We start from the raw sequence: 23,579 nt of genomic DNA, 5'->3' as shown, positions 1-23,579 counted from the left end.
TTTTTTCAGTAGAGTACAACAATAATACACCAAGGATTTATTATACACCGGATATACAAGTAACAGATTTTTGCCGATTTCTCGTGTACTAGCTATGTCCAAAGTAATGATATTATTGTTCACTCTCGTTTATCCAGTGTATAGTAAATCTTTGAATACACCATCTAAGATGAATAAGTTTTAAGTGCCGTCGTTAAAACTTAAGAACGGTGTTTTTGTATTTGATTCCCTTTTGGTATTTCGGGACGGTGGTTATGAACTGTTAATTTCCGGTGTCAAAAATAGCGGAAGTACCGCTTTTCATGCGGCGCGACTCCAGTACCTTTGTTAGTAAAGAATGTCACACTGTTCCTTATAATTCCCATAAAGGTCAGCCCTAAGGGGTCGGTTTCATTTTGGTTTTCTCACTCACACGTTTTCTATTTTTGTGTACTTTGTGACCACAGTGTAAAGCCTCGGGTCTTATTCATCACCTTTTCAACCTGTTCATAGCATAGCGACTTTTATAAATCATATTATGACAAAATCACTATGTACAGAGTCATGTATGTCATTTCATTTTGCGGTTTCTAACATTCCTTGTTATATTCCTTCATCATTCTAACAAAAGAATTTTTCTTTCTTTTCATTTACATTTTTTTTAGTAGAGAAACAAAGTTTCTTTGAGACAAGTGATTGTTGAAGGGAGATTGTTGGGACCAACGCTAATCGTCTGTCCCAGTGTGGTGCTGGAAAGCTTTAACGACGCCAAACAGACTTAACGAAAACCCTGTAGATGGGTGCAAACTTATACTAATGATGATCAAAAACAATTTTGTACAATGATAATGAAATCGAGAAAATTATTGTTGGGTAAACTTGAACTTTGACTTTAACTGGAAAAAACAAAATGGAATTGAAGATTTTCTTGTTTTGGTGCATTTACTTGGTAGATATTTTGGTTGATTGTGCAATCACCACGACTTCAAAAGAACTTGACATTGTCACTAATACCGGAATCAATGTTAATTATGGACGGGCTACAAAATTAACTGATCAACATTTAAAAATTAAGTATGAAAAAGGTAGCATATGCAAAGTGTCCGTATTAAAAGTGAACCCGTTTAGCTCACGAATTGGCGCTTTTGTACCGTCCGTGTTTCCATGTGATTTTGCACCAAATTCAATATATTATCAACATTTTGGTAGTATGAGTCGAAGTACGGAAAAAATTAAACTTCAAATACGAGTTGATACGGAACACGATACTTACTTGAAATCATTTGAATTTACTGTTAATATTGGATTATATGAACCGTTTGAAATTTTAAAACGAGTTGAAAATTTGGTTGTAGATGAAATCGGTGGCCTATCTGAACCATTTTCTGAAAACGTGATCGGGTTAAGATTTGACCCATACAAACATACATGCCGTGTACGGTTTTTATCGACTCAAGGTGGGCCACCGTATTACGGATCTCTAGTCAATGCGAGTGATCCGGACGGTTTTGGACAGGTCTCAAATTTTAAGGATATTTCTTGTCGTCGATTTTTGAACGGTAATTTACGATACGCTCATCAACGTTCTCGAAGGACATCAAATCGTGATTATTTACCTTTTGTTATTGAGCTGTATGATAAATTTACATCATTAATGGATAAACGTGAATTCATACAGATACCTGTTCGGATTCGTCGTGCACCCGAGAATCAACCACCCATTGTGAACTATAATCATGCTAGTTATAGTTTACAAGTCGACCAGTTAGTTTTAACCGCTCTTACACCGGCTGTCCTACGCGTTGAAGATCGTGAAACGGATTCTGACTCGATCGTTTTTAACATAACTCAAAAGTACGATGAAAATGACGGATATCTTGTACACACGGATGATCCGTCCTCACCGGTCCGCACTTTTTATCAAAAGGATATTCGCGACTTGAAAATAGCATATAAAGCGTCAAGTAAGTTGAGCACAACTCAACGAATGCAGCCGATCTATATGGAAGCACGTGATAGTTATGGTGCAGCTTCTTCGAAATTCTACATCATCATTGTCATTAAACCAATGAATTCGTTCGCACCACGTGTTATTCGAAACGAAGTTTTAACTATGTTTGAAGGACAATCACGTCTTGTATCACGTGACGTACTTAGTGTTCGTGACCCTGATAACGAGGCTGAAGTTGTCATACGTGTATCTGACGGACTCAAAAACGGTCGTTTAGAAATGTACGGGAAAAGTGTTACCAAGATGAGTGTAGCAGACATAGCGGGTAAACGCATTCGATATGTTCATGATGGTTCGGACACAACTTCGGACAATATTGTGTTTCATATTTCGGACGGTAAACATACTGTACAAGTTTTATTTGTGGTTTTGATTGTCCCTCGTGATGACCAGGCTCCTCAACTTACTTATAACACAGGACTGAATGTCAAGGAAGGGGAAACGAAAATGATTGGACAATTCTTGTTAAGTGCCACCGATATAGATTCCGATAATACTAAAATTACATATAAAATTATCAAAGCACCTTCAGCGGGTATCCTCGTCTACCGGCAAATAGATACACCTAACGATTTTGCACGACGCGAGCGGCAATGGAGATTGACCAATAGTAGTTACGAACGAATTGTGACGGAGTTCACTCAAGTGGATGTTATCTTAGGAAGAATTTTCTATCGACACTCCGGAGAAGAGATTTTTCAAGACATGTTCACTTTTCGTTTATCTGACAACACCAATGTGCCCAATCAGTCAGGAATTAAGACTTTTATTATTGTTATCGATCCCGTTGATGACCTTCCGCCTACTCCGTATCCCGGATGCCCGTTCACGTTAAATACAGCGGAAAACCAGCCGGGAATCTTCACTAAAAAAAGTTTGCGTTACGTTGATGGTGACTCCTCCGATGAAGAAATCATCTACCGGATAACTTCGCAGCCGTATTTTGAAAACAGCGGAACAAATGCTGGGAAATTGTTCATTTCACGGAAAGGGCAATCGGAAATAGCGGACAGCTTCACGCAGAAATATATCAATCATTTCAAAGTGAAATATGTCCCAAACACTCTCTTGCAATCAGTTATCCAATCATCGAAAGTCATTTTCAAATATGACGTCACTGATTCGGCTGGTAACCTGCATGCCAATCAAAACTTCTCAATTGATTTGAGAGCTGTTAAAAACAAGCCACCTGTCTATCAAACAAACAGTGTACTACGGGTTAAAAGTGAAGGCAGTCAAGTCATAACCACAGCTCAACTAAATGCACAAGATGATGATAGTGAACTTAAAGACTTGGTTTTCATCGTTAAAAAACTTCCGTTGTACGGAGTCTTAACAAATTCCGGTTACCGACAATCTGTTGGCAGTTCCATCAGCTTGATTGATATTCGTGAGAGTCGTGTGACGTATTTACATGGAGGAAATGACGCAACTGATGACGTCATTAAGTTTATGTTGACCGATGGGATAAATATGGTTGGAGTACAATTAAGAATCAGTAAGTCTTTTTTCATCATTTTTTATTTGTTGTAGGATTCTCATTCAAGAGACTCGATATACTGTGAACTTTCGCTTATTCGAATCATTCTATGATTCGAACTTGTTTTCAGTCCCCGTCAAAGAGAAACCCTCTTAAAATGTTTTCTCTAATACGGAACGAACCCGTCAAAGAGAAACCCTCTTAAAATACTTTCTCTAATTCGTATTCGAACCCGCCAGAGTTCGAATTAGCGAGAGTCAACTGTATATTGATTCTTTCCTTCCATTAATTATCGCCGATCTGTTCATAAGATACTTTTTTAAACTGTTCTTGTTCTTCTCAAGAAAAACCAGTGACTTAAAGTTATAAGTATCACACGGGTGGGGACGAGTACTTAGGTATAAATAAGACCTGGGTACGTGTGGACAGTAAGGGTCGGTTCTTTCACCTTCCCATGTCTCTCTAAGGGCTTATAAAAAATGAAAAAGTTAAAAAGTCCCTCCCCCCTGAGGGTCGAGATTTTCGGGTACGAGACGACCTTTTTATTTATACTGCAAGTTCGTATTATAAGGGAGTCTGTATCGGCGGTGGTGAAAAAATAATTAAATGAATCGTGGCTCTTTTCTAAATTTAGAATGTCAGAAGTAAAATAGTTTCAGTCGCGGGTCATTAAAATATGCGCCAGTCAGACATTTTTATCACAGTCATAAATCAAAAAGAAAAGATCGAAAAACATCAAAAAGATTGTAAATACAATTTTTGGCTTTTATTATTGGTAGTTTGATTTTAACTGCAAAACCTCATAACAGAAACGTTTGATATCGTACGAAAAAATCTTTATATCTTTGACAGATCACTTCACGTTGTTTTTTATAGGAATATCTAAATCGAATGGATTTAACTTTTTGTGCCTAAAACGTTCTTAAAAATGCTGTCATTTTCACCATTTTGTGAGTATTTCTATGCAATTTCCTAAGAAATTAGGTGTTTTAAAGTCCGTATAACAATATACTCTCAGGTGTTCTTAAAGTATTCTTAATATTTTGGCCATGAAAGCCTCATGTTCTTATATAGTTTGTTCTTACAAAAAAGCGTGTAGTCTTTTCTACTTCTACTGGGAAGACCACAAATAAACTTTGGTGAACTATCCGTAAAAACATTGAGCTTTGTTAGTGGTTTGTGATGAGTTTAATAATTTTTCGGTACTGTTTGAAAGAATCAAATATCAAATCATATTGGAACCATCATTACATTAAAATGATATTTAAAACCTCATTTTTTTGTAGAAAAATTAATATATATCATTTTTTTATCGTTTTAAAAGTTGTCAATAACTTATCCTATCTCTCCTGGTTAAACTTTCCTGACGAGTTTTTTTGACACTTGATAGCCAACTTGGACAACTCTCGTTTAGAAATTCGGATATCATTTCAATGTCTATCTGAGACCGTTCTTCACTCGATGGACTAAACTAGATCCCAAGTTGCATCACTCGAATGTTATACTGAAAAGAATTTTATCGTTCATCAGTAATTAATTTCAGATCCTTTTAAAGAGTGACTAGTTAGTTAGATCCAAACAACTCCAGAATTTCTTAAACGGATACAAGATTTAACTGTGGATTTAAAAAAAAAAGATTTATGTACAAAAAACTTTAACGAGCTTTTTTTTACGGTTGATTCTATCTAATTCGATTTTCAAGGAGCCGAAAATTTATATTCGAACCAGCTGAGGGGACCATTGTTTTAGTTCGAGTTACAGAAAGATAGATAAAGAACAATTCATGATATGCACCATTGCAATGTCTTCCACGGACCCAACAGCTGATTGGTTGAAAGTGACGTATTGACTGATTTTACGTCACTTAAAACCAATCAGCTAATAGGTCCATGATGTAATGTCAGAAGACATCGTAGTGGTGCATATCATGAATAGAGGTTTGAATTAGAGAGAGTTGGATGTATGTTAAAGATATTCTATTTTATGATTATTAAGAAAGGAGTGCTCCTCTATGCTGACAAAGCAGACGAAAAAAACAACAAAAGAATTCCCTAAAATGTGTGCTCGCGAGGTGCCAAAAGGGGACAAAGTTGTTCTTTCTTTTGTTTAAAAATGCTGAGTAAGCAATAATGATTGGAGATACGTTAAATGATGACCTTTAATAATATTATTATTGGTTTTCTCATAGACATTATCCACGGTAAATCAACACTGAGCAAAGAATCCCGAAAACCCAGACTTTTTGAGAATCGTTTGAACGTGGAGGAGAATGGAATTATTGAGATTGGCAGCAAAACATTTGGTCTTCCAACGTCTATGGAAGATGATCAGATTGACCATCAACTCACATTCAAAGTTGATCCACCACCAAAACATGGTCAAATCGAACGCAAAGGTAATTACAAAATTAATAGACTATCAAACTAGTCTGTTCATTTATCATATCAGAGGGCGAGTACAAAGGGCGGTGGGTGTTTGTTAAAGCGGGAGCTTCGTAGGAGAACGAGGAAAAGTGGGTGAGAGGGTTTTGTTTAACAGCACTAGCAGCATTCAGCCCCTCCCTCCAACGAATTTTCTTCTCACGCTTACCTAACTCCTTACGCTCACTTTTCCCGCTTGATATCTTTCCAGCACGAATTGCGTGCCATTCTATATCAGTATATCACGTTCCATAAATTAGCGTTCCATTTCAATGAACGTCTTCACTCCAAAAGGGGCATTTATTATAAGAAAAAGCCGTAAGCATGTGTAAACGGGCCTAATGGTATGCTAACTAAGACCTGATGTGTTGTAAAATTTACTTAAGTATGTTCGCTTTAAGTGTGCACTCTTTTTTTATACTCGGTGGAAACCATGTCAGCTAGCTAGACCAAATCTTTCGAGATTAGTTTCCATTTGTTAGCAAAAAAAGAGTGAAGTGAATGGGGTAAACTTATTTCCAGTCCTTTTGTCTGAGAAGTGTTTTATGGTCACTTCTAAAATACCCTCTAAAATGACAATTTCGAAATGTGTCTGAGAAATTTTATCAGTGAGATTTTCTTCAAGCTTTTCTTGGTTTAACAACTTGCGTGAGAAAATTAATTCATCAAACACGTTTCAGACGTTTCAGTGAGGACAGTTTTTGGTAAAAAGTGTCTGTGAATTTTTCACTTGTCACGCCCACCTACTTTCACCAACAAAAAATAGTTTCACTTGTCACTGTTTTTGGTGTGACTTTTCTTTTGAAATAATTTTTCGGTTCTCTGTTTTGGGAAAATAATTTGAAAGTCTCTCGTCTAAGTGGTATCAAATTCTACATAGTAGATTCGACTCTTGCCTTCGGCTATGCCTCATAATAGCAACCTATGATACGCAACCCGTGTGGTTTTCGTACAAACAAAACGTGAGAGCAACCAAAGTGCTAGATTGAATCCGTAATCCATCATATGCGGCGTACATCTCAAGGCATCACTGGGAAAGGTCTAAATTTTGGCTCTAGCTTTCGGCTTAAAATTCAATACCTAGACGTCTGATACGCGGCAACAAGTTGAATTACTATATAGTTTACTTTTCAAATTTCTCTGTAAGGCAGCGAAGAACAAATAGTTTTAGATTCTTCAAATTCTCATGTTTATAGGTGCCTCAACTAATATCTTCACACTGGAGGACATTGCGAGCGGACAAATCGCTTACCACCATACAGACGGAGAAGTTGGAACACAAAAACTTCAAGACTTGATCAACCTCAACATCCCACAAAACGATCAAGATATATTCATTGGTGGACAGTTATATTCTGGCCTCACTTTAACGGTCGATATAGCACCTGTCAACAGTCAGCCACCTAAAATCGATGGCCCACTTCTGATCGAAGTTGTAGAGTCAAAGAAATCCATCCTCAAAATCAACATTAGCGATTCTGACACCTCACCTGAGAATATTAACTGCAACGTGACTGAATTACCACTTTTTGGATTCATTGAAAACTTGACCCCGCTAGATGGTTCTGAAATACAAAGACCTAATATCCCAGTTGAAAAATTCCGAGTTTCTGATCTTAATCAGGGCAGAGTCAGTTACGTTCAAAGCAAACACAAAAAAATCGAACCAGACATGGACTCATTCAATTTGCGTTGTTTCGATGGCAACAATACGTCATCAGAGGTCAAAGTCCATGTCTCAATTGCTCCAATCAATGACGAGCCACCGGTCTTGTTCATCCAAAGTCAAATTGTGTGCATTGAAGACGATTTGATTATTTTTGATTTGTCCAAAATTAATCCTTTCGATCGTGACCGGCCAACAGACGAACTTGTTTTCTTCGTTACTAAGCAACCAATCAATGGTGAGTTACTCCTTCAAAACAACTCTGCTCTTAACCCGGCAACAGACTTTGGATATGAGGTGTTATCAGGAGATACTGACATCACTTTGATTTACCAACACAAAGGAACTGAAACGACCAAGGATCAATTCGAGTTATCAGTCTTTGATGGTGTTCATACAACTGAAGGTGTGGTCAATATCACAATCATCCCAATGGATGATGAACAACCACGCCTTGTCGTCAATACTGGTCTACGAATCGATCGCGGTCAAAGTAAAACTATCACCACAAGTAATTTGAAAGCACAAGATCTTGATTCGGAAGATTCTCAACTGATGTATATTGTGATGATGGAATCGATTTCTGGCAAATTACAGAAATTGAACACATCTCAATTGTATACAGATTTGGTTAAGGGAAACAATTTCACGCAAACTGATATTGATAAGAAAAGAATCAGGTACGAAGATTCATTTTTTTGACTTTTTGGTTCCTTCTTTCCATTCATTTTTTGTTATTCCATTCGTGCTGTTATTCTAATCCCCAATCACTAAAAAACATTTCTGTCCAATAGGTTTCTCAGCTTCTTCCACGAATAGGACATCGGACCTTGTCCAACCCGAATTCGTAAGCTTAATCAACCGTGCCCGACTCTTGAAATCGACATATTTTTGTCCATCAACCAGTAAATTTTCTAATTTTTTCTATTCAGATATACCCACTTGAATATGAAAAGCGAGGACCGTGATCTAATTCGTCTCGATGTCACAGATGGTTTCAATCGACTCATTAACCAAATCTTCAATATCATCATTACACCTGAAGACAATATCATTCCTGTCGTCGTCAACAAGGGACTCCGGTTACTCGAAAACAGCCGGGCTATCCTTACTACGGACGTGTTAAGCGCTTCAGATATCAACACGCCGGATGAGAATTTACAATTTATCGTCACCCGTCTACCGTTAAAAGGATTTTTAGAGCACTCCGATCGTTCTGGGATACCACTAACACGCTTTACACAGTTAGATTTGGCAGCTAATAAAATCTCATATTTACATACAAGTTTAGACGAGATAAAGGCGGACAATTTTGAATTTGAAGTGACGGACGGACAGAATAAAGTGTTCCGGACCTTTCGTATACATATAGATAGTGTTGACAATAAATTGCCGGTACTCCAGAAATCCATCGTTTATACCGGACAAGGACAAGAAAAAATCATCACACCTTTCGAATTGAATGCCTATGACAATGACACTAAACTTAACAATGTCATTTTTCAAATCCACCGCCCACCGCGACACGGAGTAATCTATTTGGATGGTATCACGCGCACGTTTCGATTCACGCAACAAGATATCACGGAAAATCGGTTGTCATACCAACATGATGGGTCCATGGGAACCATTGATAGTTTTACTGTTGCTGCGGGTGACGGAGTCAACGAAGGGTATTATTTGAAAGGTAGCAAACGAATCCAGAAACGTCCAACAACAGTTCAAATTGAGATTACAGCAATCGATAAAAATGCTCCTGTTATCGTCACGAACAAACTTATAACTTCCCTACGCGTGCGCAGAAAGAAGATTTTCACTAAATTGTCAATCAATGTCTTAGAAGCCGTGGACTCACACTCTGAAAGTAATTCCATCATTTTTAACATAACAGGTCATCCCAAAGAAGGAAAATTAATCAACGTGAAAAATAAAGGTGTGACCATTACTCAATTTTCGCAAGACGATGTAAATAATCGAATCATTGAATATTTGCTGAATGGGAGCTCAATTGCGACAAATGACATTTTCTTTTTCGACGTTTTGGACGGAAACGGGAATGCTTTAAGAGGACAAAACTTGAAACTGAAATGGTCACGTGTTTGTATTCACCAGAAACAATTTACTGTTCAAGAAACAGATTTGAAGGCTAACTTGAAATTTAAACGGTTCGGTAATTTACAAACATCCGCATTCGCTACCATGGTAATCAAACAAGAATTCGATACTGATAATAAAGCTTTTGTGGAAAGTGAGAAAGTGGTTCATTGGAAGTCTGGTAAAGACATTGCTAGTACCAGTCTCCAACTGATTGATGATGTTTTTTATGATAATATGAGAACGGTTAGCGTGACATTAAAGGATGGTGTTAATACATTGATTGGAGATGGATGTAATATGACAGTCTCTATCACAGACCCAGAAGATCGTTAGTATCAAATTTTCTAAATGTTACCAAATTGAATACAATTTTTCAGTCTTATTAATTCAAACCTCTTTTTGTCGAATTTTTCTGTAATTTGAACTTTGAAACATTTCTCCCTTCAACCAACTTTAGCTGAAAAATCGCAAATAATCCTCTCTGAAATTCGAATCTTTCTCTAATGGGCAGAAAACTGCTGGTTCCCTTCAAAATCGAATTAAAGAGAGTCATATGTACAGTTTTCCAGTCTCCTTTTCTATTCTTCCCCAATTTCCCTACTTTTCCTCTCAAAACATTTAAATCATAATCATTGAAAACAAGTATTACTTTTTCTTCCAACTCTTCTAGAACCCATTGTCTCCATGGTGGGGTCAGAATTCAAAATGAACGAATCAATTGGCGTTCTGAAGATACTTTTGCAACGAAAGGGTGATGCCAAGAAGTTGACCAAAGTCTACTGTATTACCGAATCAGGTATGAAATATTGATATTTGATTGAACTCAAGCTTACAATGATCAACAAAGTTTTGACTTTCTTATTCATTTGTGATTTTCTTTGTCAACAAATCTACCAATGATTTATCCGCAGACATGTGTTTCGTCCTTCTCAGGACTCATCAGTGCGGCTTGGGTAAGCGAGCATAGACTGCTGTTGTCACCAGAGTGCTCAAAACAATAAGTGTTGAGCGTCGCATAATCGCTTGTTGTTAGCGGCGAAGCATAGTTTTCTCCTCAACAGAGTCTATATAGTGCTAAAAAAACCTAGGTTCTGAGCGTATAATCTATCCACAGACACGTTTCGGCCTTCCCAGGACTCATCAGTGCGGCTACCAATTTTTTATAGCATTTTAAAGGATCTCTATTTTGCCATCCAATATTCACGATTTCCTTTTATTTCAGATTCGGCGCGTGGTACATCAGGTTATGCAGTAACGTCATACCATGATTACATTTCACGATTTGATGAAGAAGAACCAAGTATTGTCACTTTTGAAGAAGTGAGTTTCAGTTTTTTTTTTTACCTTTTTGTAATGACTACAAGCTAACGGTCAATCGCAGTGCAAAAGTAGACCACTTGGTCACGGTGCGCAAAATCGTGGGTTCTATCCACGGTCGGATCATACAAGACTTCGCACTTTGTACAAAAATGGTACTTGATGCTTGCTTCTTGATGCTTAGACATCGAAGAGATGCATCAAGGGTAAGAGGAGCAATCAAGGGAGAAAGGTGGGGCTCTCCTCTACCTCCGGGTGAAAAGCTATCGAAAGAGGAGCCTTCGGATCGCCCCCCCCCCCGACTGCGGTTGCAGACTTACTTACTTACAAATTAACATTCTACTGAAAGCTGGAAGGATGTATCTGCAAAAATGTTCCAGATCACTGTTTGAAAATGAACGACCGTTTCAACTTCTTTTTCTTCAATTTTTCAACAAAAATTAAAATCAATTTTCCAAACTTTAGGGTGAGGTTGAGAAAATTTGTGAGATCAAGATTATTGATGATACAACATATGAGATTGATGAAGAGTTCAAAGTGTTTTTAAAGCCTTTGTTTGGTGGTTTGATCAATGAAACTCAATCTGATGGTGTGGTCACCATATTGAACGACCCTAAAGATGGTATATCACTTTTTTACATCCCTCATGACTATTTTACGTCTCCATATCCCAGAAACTAATTACTTTTCTAGTCATGTCATGTCAATCAGTACAGGACTTGGTCAGCCAATATCTTAGAGAGGCAATTTACAACTGTAACCCTTCCCTAAATATTTTGATAATTTTTTAAATAAAGGTATATAAAGCTAGTGGGTTGTTCCACAAAGAAGGCATGATATTTAAAGGCAATTTCAAAAGAAGAAGCGTCCAAACGTTGAAAAGGCATGAAAATGATTTAATGGGGGATGAAACCTTTTGAGAACATAATTTTTTCCCATTTAGGAAACGAAGTTTTAATCATTTTTTTATGCAATTTTTGTTTATTAGAGTTGGAGTTTTCATTGGAGAAGACAGAATACAAAGTATCTGAAGACATTGGCTTCATTCGTTTGAATGTGAAGAGGACTGGACTCGACCGAAGCTTCAAATCTTACGTTCAAATTATGACTAAAGAATATGTGCCTGCCTCTGCTAAATGTAAGGGGCCAAAATTCGATTACTATTATACAGCTCGCAGACCACGATGCGGACATCTATCTATCACTCATAAATGGCTCATATATTTTGGGCTATTATTTATCCTTAGTTTTTTTGGGTTGCTCTACAACTTCTACAGTAAATTCTCGCTTATTCGAACTTCTATTACTCGAATGTTTCAATGATTTGAACGAATTCTCAGTCCCCGTCAAGGAGAAACCCTCTTAAAATAATTTCTTTAATTTAAATTTTTCTCTTTGTAATTGGAACAAATATGATTCCCCGATCGAGTTCGAATTGGCGAGAGTCGACAAGCAGATTATATTGAATTCATAGAAAAACGGGCCCAAATAACGTAGTCTTCTCTGGTGTTGTCAAGAAGCACGAAGATTGGCTTTTCCAACATGTAATATTCAATAAAAAGATAACAATCCTACAAAATCTCTATAAATAACTTATCTTGTTATATCTCCTACAGCAAATGACGACTACAAAGGCATATTCAAAACTCTTGAATTTGGTGTCGGCGTTACCTCAATTCAAGTCAATCTACAAATCTATGATGACGAGTACAGACCTAAGATGGAGGGGGAAGAGAGCTTTAACGTAGAGCTTCGTAATCCAAGAAATGGAAGATTATCTACGACTCATTCCAAGGCTATCGTTACAATACATGATTTGGAAAATGATGGTGAGCTTGATTTATAAATATTTGTAAACTCACTTAATGAATTTTCCCGGAGATGATAGGGGATGTGCGGTCAGCAACCGACTCGTAGTACTGAGAGAGACTTTCCAAAACTTGATCTTTTAGAAAAATTCTCTACCCTTTGAAAGAATTTGGAGAACTAAAACTTTTTGTTGTTTTTCTATCCCTTAGAGAGATATGGGAAGGTGGAAAGCCAAACCCTATCGTCCGCGTACATAGGAAACACTCGAATTTGTCGTTCGACCCGAGGGGCATATTCAACATTGTATGACAAAGGCATGTGATGTTCACTTAAAATCAATACTTTTGTTATTTTACTTTTGTTATTTTTCTCTTTTTCAAGTTCCCAAAGTTGGTTTTGAAAAGGACGAATACGAATTCGATGAAAATGCTGGCGTCATCAAAATTCCCATTCAACGTGAAGGAGATCTTTCACAAGAGGTTTCCGTGTTGTGTTACACCAGACAATCCAGTGCTCGTGTCGTGGACGACTTCAATGAACGTCCAAAAAGTTATACTTCCATGATCAAATTCAAACGGTTTGAAAAGACAAAATACTGCAAGGTACACCATTAAATTTATTCCAACCATTATAAAGTTTCTTAATATGTGTTTCATCAAGACCTCTACTATTCAAAACTTTCTATCATTCTCTTTGCTTGGAATGATAGGATCTTCATGAAATCGAAAGAAATTCTTGCTCGCATTCGGAAAACGAAATAGATATACTCGACCTATTGTTCAATTTATCGGCGATCCAAAAAATATCTGCAATCTGATTGGTTAAAAAGAGTACAATATATCTTGTATTTTGCATTTACAAAATATAAATTGACGAAAAGATGTTGTTGCATTGTAGCGGTAGAAGCGATCTAACGTCATCTTGCTACAAAAGTGCTCTGCGTTTTTTTCCAACACAAAAAGTGCATTTTTTGGGTCACCGATAAACCAGTTATCAGACATTTGTCCGATAACTGTTACGTTTGGCTAACTTTGCTATGCCTTCCTTTTTAGAATGAAAAATATTACTTTTCGAACAGAAAATTTTGTTTTATTAATTACATTTTTTTTTTCAAACTTTCTTTCTACTGAAGGTCAAATTGGTCGATGATAATGTGTACGAAAAAGATGAAATATTTTACATTTGGCTTGACCGTGTTTATTACAATGTCCGAATTACGATGAATAATCGGACACGAATTATCATCAAGGATAATGACAGTAAGTTGGGACTCCCAATAGTTTTATGCTTTTATTTCTCCATTTATATTATCGCAAATATTAATTACTTAAAAAGCGTTAAAGGAATGCTCCAATACTACGCAAATCAAATTATTATGGTCACGTGTCTGCAATTGTTGAGATTTCCTGAGGATTATTATCTGCCACATTACGTTTACGATGTATTTTTCTTAGGTCCTGTCAATTTTATTAATGACATCCCCCCCCCTGTTTACGGGGGGCATGGCCTCCTCACTTTCTTGGAAATTAATTCTTTTTTAAGTCAAAATGCATGTGACTCGTTATTAATCGTTCGTCCGTTTTATTTCAGAACCTCAAGTATTTTTCAGCGAGAAGAAATATTATTTTTACGAGCCATCGAAAGAAGAAAAAGAAACCATCGTTTATGTAACTGTCGAAAGAGATGGTGACGTCACCAAGCCAACTTCTGTCTCCTTGGAAACTAATGATGGTTCTGCGATATCAGGACGCCATTATGAGCCGTTTGCAAGGGTAAGTTTCCGTTCGTTGTTTAGTTTCATCTGTACCGGCCCCTATTCGGCTCATTGTCGAGTGAATTTCTTTAGTTGCAACTGGACGGTTCCCGTCGTCTCAAACGCCGGTTTAGCTTACGCATCAAAAGCCCTTAAGATGATAGCAATAACAGGACTGCGAAAAATGACGAACTTACAATTCATCTGTCATTATGTAGAGTCTCTTTAACTCGAACCTCTTTAACTCGAATGTCTCCTTAACTCGAACAAGTTTTTTCGTCCCTGCAGTTAACAATGCCTTATGAACCTTACTCCATATCTCGAAATTTCCTTAACTCGAACAAATATTTGTTCCCCGTGCGTGTTCGAGTTATGGAGACTCCACTGTAAAACCTATCAACTGTCGTTTTAGGGTATACAGTTGGAGCTCTCTAATTCGACTTTCTACTATTCGATACACTCCATTATTCGATAATATTGATAGTCACCATCAATGCGTAACCCAATTTGAGAATTTGAAAACCGAACTTTGCTAAAAATTGTAAATTTCATCCTCTCCTTTACCCAATTTTTAGATGCTGAAATTCGATGCAGGGATATCTCGTCTCTCAGTACCAATTAAGTTATATCATTCAAAAAAAGTCAACGTACGTCTTGCATTCACGTTGTTGTTAAAACGTCACCCTGACGATGCGTTATCTCTGATACGTGAACGGAAAGCCGTCGTCTCCATCGAAGAACGGCGTGTCCGAAGTGACGTCACTTTCCCGCTCAATCCAATGGTTGTGTCGTTAACAGATTATGCTGACGTCAGCAAAGCTAAAAAAGAAGCAGTTAATGGTTACCCTTTGATTTGTGTCACGGTAATTATGATATTTATAATTTTTCTCCACAAATCTAATTAGATAATCAATTTACCTCCAGTTGATACCTGAATACATCTGACTGTGCACTTACCATGCTAGGGAGTGTATAATATTGCTTAACGAAGTTTTAAGTGACTGTTGTGAAGAAGAACAGATTGTGAAAATGTTCCTAGTCATTTTCATGCGGCCGAAGCATAAAGGTAGAACATCAAGCTATGGAACACAAGGTTGTGGCATTTATTCCCGGCCTGGTCATACCAAAGACCTTGTACTCAGTATAACAATGGTACTCTGCTTGATGTTCAGTAACTAAAAATAAGGTTCAAGGGTAAGTGATGAAATCCAGGGAAAAGAGTGGCGCCCTCCCCTAGATCTTCGGATAGCCAGCTAGAGAAAAGAGAGCATTCGGGTCGCTCTAGAATGCGGTCACAAATCTTCCTTTCTATTTTATTTATATTGTCCATCGTCGCCTGAAATTCAAAGAACTAACTTCTATAATTTTCTATACAGGCATGTGATACTCACTTCCCTATGTACGACAAAACGAACGTTATATGTAACCAAGAACGTATCATCAACAACATGACAGTTTATCGATGGCAAATCCAGTCTGATGACGTCATCGGTGGTTATCGTGATATCTCGTTACCAGTCTTTTTCACTAAAACAAGCACCATCACATTGGATAGGTAGGGTAGATTTCTCTCTTGTAATAGAGAATAAAAAATGTTATTGTGTTAAGTTCTTCCGTCTCAGTGAAGTTTACAAAGAGGCTTTTCTATCTCATAATTCTGCATAATTCACCAAAGTTTCAAGAATAATGTGCTAATCAGCTATCCATTTTCCGGCTCAGACGAAAAACCTTGTTTTGATCACTGATTAGAGTAACACCAAATATTATCTAAAAATATTATTTTGTCTTACTGTATTCACTTTGAATAGGCTTTCTTTTGGACTCTAACTAAATTCAGAAAACATGTCCTGAAGCATCTACGACCAATTAACGAACATTTTGTCCTTTAAAAGATTTGTCACCAATAGTAGGGGGGGGGCAAACCTTAGGATCCGTGACAACTTTTCTAGGACGCAATCACATGAATTTCATTCGAAAGTTGAATGTATTTGAAGACATTTTCGCGAGGGGGTCCGCTGCTAAGGCCTGGCAGATCTTTCGGTACTTTTTCTCACTAATTGATTTAACTCAATTTCATGTTTCAGTATTTATTTCACTGCCAAATCACGTGTGCGATGTATTGCAAGAGCATACAGTTTGGATGGAGGTCTGGGACTAGAAAGTAAAAGTCAGGTCATCGGCATCAGTGAGAAAGAAGGGATATGTAAACCACGAAATACCGCACGATTGGCTGAAAATACTTTCTCTGCACAGGTAAAGTAATACAGAAACTTTTCCAATTTTTTTTTATATCCAAAGTCAAGATGAATGTTAGTTAATAGTTCATCCCTTAAAAAAATCTTTTCTTGAGGACCACTGATAACTTCTTTAGGTCTGCTTCAATATTTAATTCAGAGTTTTCCGACTTTTCCTTAAAGGACGCCAATAGCTGATTCCTTTTCTTTTTTACTCTATCTAGAAAGGAAGAATTTAAGGTCCACCGATAACTTTTTTAGGACTGTATTAATATTTGATTCAGAGTTTTCCAATTTTTTCCTTAAAGGGCGCCATTTAACGTAGCTCCAACTTTTTGCTTACACTGCATTTTTAAACAAAAGATAGGACAACTTTCTCAACTTTTCGATGTTGAGAAATGATTTTGTTTATTTTTTGTCAGCATAGCATTGAATATATCAAAAATAAAATATCTTTAACGACAATTGGTATGATTTTTGGCAACACTATTTTATCCATTCTTCATTTTTCAATAACAGGTTTCTTACACGGGTAATGATGACCCTCATCACAAAAACATGATCAAATTAAGTGTTCTCATTCCTCACTACGATGGTCTACTACCCGTCGTCTCAACCAAGAGACCATCAAATTTCGACCTCATCTTGAGTGCTGATCCTTCACGCTACAAACAACACACGTGTTCGAATCTCTTGAATGAAAACGAGGTCACCACAAAGAATGGTTTTCTTTCGTCTTCCATCCAGAGAAATATTTTCTCAAGCCATCCATTCGAGTTTGATAAACGATTGAGATCTGCAAACAGTGTAAAGTAAGTATCTTTTACACGTTTTTTTTATAAGAACAAATTATAGAAGAACATAAGGCTTCGCTGGACAAAATGTTAAGAACAAGTTAAGAACATTTTAAGGCTTTGTGAAAATGGTAAAAAAAATATTCACAAAATGATCAAAATAAGAGCATGTTAAGAACATTTTTAGGCTTAAAACTAAAAAAGTTAAGAGCATCCGAAGGCTTTAAAAATTTTGGATGTTCTTATAAAAAAATGCGTATCATGTCTTTGGATCAGGTACCATTAGAATGGTCCTGGTTCACTGATGGTTTGAAATTGGTTAATTCATCATAACATTCATCATAAAACTTCAACTGAAAAAAACTCTGAGAGTGATGTTTTTGTAAACTCACTGTATTAAACTGTTACTTCGTTGTCAAAATTTCTTTGTTTACCTTAGGTAAATATTTTTTGAGTTTAATTTCGACTAAAACTCTCTTTTTTCAGATTTTATGAAAATTTAAATCTTGATTCTTGCTTATGGACATTCGAAAGTTATTACGACATGAACGAACTGGTCACGCTATGCGGTGGAAATATCGTCTCTGAAGGACTGGTAGCAAACTCCGTTCAATCGAACCTAGTCCTCAACATCCCATTGTTCGTCTCATATCTCTACCCGAGTAAAAGTGGCCGCTTCATCGAATATAATCACGAATCTTCGTTTCGGCTGACGGCAGTTTATGATACCGGTGCATTATGGAGCGATGGTGTGGGTTTGGCTAGTGGAAAACTTGAAGGATCTTTATATCCAGCCAGTATTATTGTATTGAATAAAGATAATCGATTGTTGTTCAAATTTAAAACCAAAACAGCGTTTCGAGGTGTTTTTATCAAAGAAACTGAAGGTACAAACTATTACAAGTTTTCATGACTGATTACCTGTTCCATAGGCCAATACTCTTGTCTCCCCAATAGACCTCACCCGCTAATTGTTAAGAAAAAAATCCATCTCCCCCGCTCTTATTAAGACCCCCCCCTGCTAATTAAATTCGAATAATTCAATATTTTATTACAGTGTAGATAGATCTTAAACTTGTTAAAATTTTTCTTTTTGTCCTTATTGGTTCTTATGTTACGTGTTCATTTGCTAAGGTTTCTTTTTTGTTGCTGAAATTGACATCAGTTTAAAAAATTCTGTCTTCAAATTACCCCCCCCCCCCTGCTTATTCGGACCCCCCCCCCCCCGTCTATTCGGGAGACAAGAGTAGACCTTTTCAAAAATTACGTCAGGAACATCACTTGCCTCGTATTCAAACAATTACCATGGTGATTATGTCCCTTGAGACATTAAATTATTTTTTTGTAAATAGAAAGTAGTTCTAGTAAAATCCACTGGGAGTTAATCACCATGGCAATAATTTCAAAACGAGGTAAGTGATGTTCGTGACGTAATCTATGAAAACGTCTATTCACGGTCGATCATGGGATCATGGGTAATCAGGACCACTGCGCTCTAATAACGGCTTTCTGTTGGTCTAAATTTCTTTGATATTTTTGCTACTAAACAAACGAGAAGCCATTATGGGAGCGCAATCAGTTTTAATTACCAATTATTCATTTCTACTGTGAAACGACCTCACATATTTAACAACAGTAATGTTTGATTTTGACCGAGCACTATTGGATAGATTTTTGAACATTAGTACAGATTATTATTTGTAAAAAAGTAAAATTTCTTGGGCTCTTTATTTCATGTTCTTGTTCCAAATTTCAGACGGTGAACGAAAATCATCGATTCAATCACGTGATCAACCACTGCTGACGTTTACATTACGTCATATCAAGAGTGAAGAGACGTTCAATGAACCAATTCAAGAATGGGAGATGACGTCAGACATGGCTGTCCGTGATTACAGTGGAATGTATATTTTCAATTTGATCCCTTGTGTTGTGCAAACGGTTAGTAACACTTTCCTTCAGATCAAAGTCTTATTTCTTTCCTGCACGTTTGAAATTGCGATAATCATTTGACACTTGAATAGAACTTAAAAAGTGAACTGATTTAGGTCATCTTTCCACCAATCAATTCTTTCTGTACTGTTGTTTTAACTCGAAAGTCCAATTTTTCATTTATTTAACCTTACAAGCTTTTTCTAAGACTCTTCTATTATCATAGTTAACCTCAGGTTAACTCATCACTGGGGTGTGTAAATTTTACCTCTGAATATCCCCCAAAATAAGGTAATTATATAGCCTAAAAATAGCCTTTGTTAAGAGTAAAATAAGGTACCTTTCTTTTGACAGCTGGAAATATCTACAAAATTAATCCTACTGTTTAATGTGGTCCGGGGTAGTGTTGGAAATGACTGGAGAGGATAGGCGTTTATTAGGCACATAAGAGTAATTAATTAGTTTGTCTCTCCTCTCCCACAGGACATTGATTTCTCCTGGCCACCACAGTGCGTGCCACAAGAAGAAGTAACATTCGAAGTACCGCTCTCCATCCATCAGACCAGTAAACCTGTCGAAACATCATTCACTTTGAACACCAGGTTTATCGTTGCCAAGGAAGACCAAACAACGATGGAAAATGAACTTCCTGATAATGTAGCTTTCGATGAAGGTCGGTGGTTCTCTTTTGATCCATTCAACTTGCAATAAATATGTTTCAGTCCAAGACTTTGTTAAGTACCATCATTTCTAAGAACCCCTGATGATAGCTTTGGATAAAGGTTGATTCGATTTTATTCAATAGATCCTCAAACATATTTTAACTTAAGGCTCTGATAAGTATCGTCATTTTTCAAGCCATTCTACGGTCTTATAAAAGACCTTGCAAAACCTTAAATACACAGACTGCAAGTCTGTAGACAAATCACGCTTTTACCCGAAATTTCCTTGTGCTTGTTACATGACATTTATTTCTGATTGGTTAGAATTTATCGACACTAATAAAGTTATCAGCTACAGTATTAAGTTGTAAAACAAGTAACATGGGAATAAAATCACGTGAAGTTTTTCGAGTAATCTAATGTAAATTATCAATAGCACACCGGTATGCAAACGTCATAATTATTACTTTTGATTTTTGACCGAAATTCAATCCCACAATCCTTTTCATATTTATTCGTAATACGTGCAAGTTATTACTTTTGTATTGTCATTAAGTGTAATTGATTTGCAAAAGCAATTAATGCAAGGGATGATGGGATTAAAACTCGGACAAATAGTAATTTTGATGTCTATTTTTAGAATCACTACGGTATGCTATTCTTGTTACCTCCTTAGGTGACAACATATTCGGAAGAGTTTTAGTATCAAACGATGAAAAAGCATATCGTGTGAAGATTGAGAAAGTGTTGTTATGTGCAGGACAAGATGGTTACATACCAATCTTCAATCCTGACAACAAAGAATTTGGTTGTTTAGTGGATACTAATCGATTGATGTATCGATTGCAAATTCTGGTAAGTTGTTTACAAACTAAATTTAATTATAGACCGATGAAAATACTGACCAATTTAAATAATCGGTTCCTAGAATGAATCTTTACACATTTTAAATAAAAACGATTGAAATTTTCTATAACCCGAGTTTATCGTTTACCTTTATCATCAGCCGGTTTGAGTGAGAGTCATATATCAGTGAAAGTAGAGACTATATTACCATGTTTCCCTAACACTTGTAAAGATTCTGATTACAGGTTTGTACTAGAATGGACTAAGTGTTCAGATCAGTAGCGTGGTCCAAATCTCAAGCACTCCCAGGCAGAGTGTTATGGAAACATGGTGATAGACTCTGTACAGTACATTCACTAAAACTTTCTAATTAAAAAAATAACAATTAATATCTTCTCCCGACAACGAGGAAACAAAAAATTCAAAATTTTCATGTATGTAAACGGCAGTCACTTTGGATTTCTTTTCTACAGAATCGTGTTAACCCTGGCCACGAGACACGTGAATTTGGTCGTGTTCCCTTCAAAGCAGCGTTCACCAAGAAGAAAGGAGCCTCAGATGGATTCAAAATGGACAGCACTCCTCTTTTCAAGGTATCCATGCGTTGTTTGTATGAATATTTTAGTAGAATCCCTTTCATGGGAAGTGAAGGTCCTAAATGCGATTAATTATTTCAATCAGAGCTGATAGCAAAGTTATTTTGCATCGAAGGATAAAGTCGATCTCAACGGCTGAGATGGCTGTTTACCTTATTGGTTTATATTTTCGCGTGTTACAAATTTTCGCTGGTACTTAATTTCGCGAGTTTTTTGTTAAATTTTCGCGAAATTTAATACTGTTTAAATGTTTCAAAATTACAAAAACGCGAAATTAAATACACGCGAAAAAATTTTTATTAGTATTTTGTTATTATTTTTACATCAAAAACGTTGCGTTTCAAGCAAAATCAGTCTTTTTCTTGCTTTATGTTCCCACTTTCTGAAAATACCTAGTTTAGTGAATCGCGAAATTTAATACACGCGAAACACGTTCTTTCGAAAAAATTTCGCGATTCGCGAAAATACGCGAAAATATATACCAATAAGGTAAATATATTTCAAGAAGTGTTGTCTTCAAAGAAGCTAATGGAATAGTGAAAAATCGTCTTTGACGACGTCTGGGACCGTTAGTGTGAAAGTTATCCGTTAAAATATTTTCGCAAAAGTTTTGATCAAATTTACTTAATAATTTTTAGGCGGGTAACGGGCGGACGTGGTATTTGCATGTAGTCTACAAAGTGCGTTCAAAACGGAAAAATAAAAACAAGCGGCAACGACGTGACATAGATGACGATGACGAGTTTGATGACGTCACCGATGATGTCATCATACATCACGTGACTAGTGATATTTCACAGAACGAACTCACCAGAAGGCGATCGAAACGTGAGATAAACGATAATTCGAAAGAGATTAAATCGATAGGGCGTAAAAAAGGAACAAATTTGAAAATGTTAACTTTGAACCGGCCCAAAGTTGAATATATTTTCGAAAAAGAAGAAACGTATGTTAAAAGGAAATCGAAAAATCCCCAACTACTTTACGGACTAATCGGTGGTTTTATGGTATTACTAATAGTCGCGGTTGGCGTGGTGATGTATCGTAGATTTTTCATGATTACCGCCATCCCTGTACCGCATGAAACAGCGTTGTAAAGGGATTATTGAAAATACACAAACTTATTCAAGAAAATCGAAAATTTGTAGCTATAAAGACAATGAATTGGGTGAAATTTGAAACAAAGAAATTCTAGTTCAGTTTGTTACGAGTAGTAATAGTTCACTAGTAATATTTATTTCAAAATTTGACCTTTTGTGGTATAAAACTAGTAGGTAAAAAGAAGCTAAAATAAAGCTAAAATTTTACACAGAAAAAAATTTAGAAAATTATTTATGTATATAAGAAATAATGAAATTTATAGGGTGTATCGTATTATTTCATATTTAATATTTTTATATTATTCCCATTTTTTAGAGAAATAGAAATGTATCGATCCTTTTATTTTATACTCCTATTATGCAAACGAATAGACAATATAGGAAACAAAGCAGTGGATGATATTTGCTACATAATCTTTAGTTCGAAGAAATTTTGGTGAATTTGACCATGGAGGTATAAAGAAAAACAGGACTTGAATTTGTCGGTTATTGGGGGGGGGCGTACGGGTTTGACGGTATTAACCCTTTTTTCTGTCAGTGTTTCGGTGTTTGAAGAAAAAAGTGACGGTATTTCGGTGTCAAACATGCCATGCAGTGACGAAAATAAGGATTTTATCAAATTTTGCTGTCGGTGTTGACGGTAATCCAAGAAATATGCGTCGGTATTTCGGTGTCTGCGACCCCTGTACGCCCCCTCGTTATTGGTCATTAAAGTCTTTTGATTTCTTTCATAAAATGTATCAAAAGAAACTCTAAGCTCGCCCGATTAAATACGACTTTTTAGTAAACTCAGGTTTGCTTTGAATATTCTAACTATCAGTATTGAAGATTTCTACCCTTCTAATATACGATATTAAAAAAACTTTGTCCACGAAACAAGTTT

General features: G+C 36.5%; 1 protein-coding gene across 1 annotated transcript; it reads left to right on the top strand.

Annotated features, from left to right (window-relative positions):
* Positions 1-647: 647 nt before the first annotated feature.
* LOC136818112 (FRAS1-related extracellular matrix protein 2-like) lies at positions 648-23,047 on the top strand. Its single transcript, XM_067074470.1, has 22 exons — positions 648-3,488; positions 5,659-5,865; positions 7,087-8,236; positions 8,489-9,981; positions 10,324-10,449; positions 10,876-10,973; positions 11,436-11,592; positions 11,959-12,108; positions 12,587-12,799; positions 13,161-13,381; positions 13,912-14,038; positions 14,370-14,551; positions 15,108-15,395; positions 15,909-16,087; positions 16,617-16,785; positions 17,286-17,578; positions 18,047-18,447; positions 19,317-19,501; positions 19,976-20,165; positions 20,831-21,009; positions 21,474-21,593; positions 22,235-23,047. Exons 1-22 carry the CDS (start codon positions 890-892, stop codon positions 22,691-22,693), a joined length of 9,186 nt encoding a protein of 3,061 aa, XP_066930571.1. The 5' UTR covers positions 648-889; the 3' UTR covers positions 22,694-23,047.
* Positions 23,048-23,579: the final 532 nt, after the last annotated feature.

Source organism: Clytia hemisphaerica, unplaced genomic scaffold (assembly GCF_902728285.1).
Source record: "Clytia hemisphaerica strain Z4C2 unplaced genomic scaffold, Clytia hemisphaerica genome assembly, whole genome shotgun sequence".
Classification (NCBI taxonomy): domain Eukaryota; kingdom Metazoa; phylum Cnidaria; class Hydrozoa; order Leptothecata; family Clytiidae; genus Clytia; species Clytia hemisphaerica.
The sequence above is the reverse complement of the archived record's forward strand: the minus strand, read 5'-3'. Positions and strand labels throughout refer to the sequence as shown.

Coding starts and splice junctions, on each gene's coding strand:
- LOC136818112 (XM_067074470.1), top strand. CDS start 890: ATGGAATTGAAGATTTTCTTGTTTTGGTGCATTTACTTGGTAGATATT. Junction 5,866..7,086: donor TGGTCAAATCGAACGCAAAG/GTAATTACAAAA, acceptor TCATGTTTATAG/GTGCCTCAACTAATATCTTC. Junction 10,450..10,875: donor CTACTGTATTACCGAATCAG/GTATGAAATATT, acceptor CTTTTATTTCAG/ATTCGGCGCGTGGTACATCA.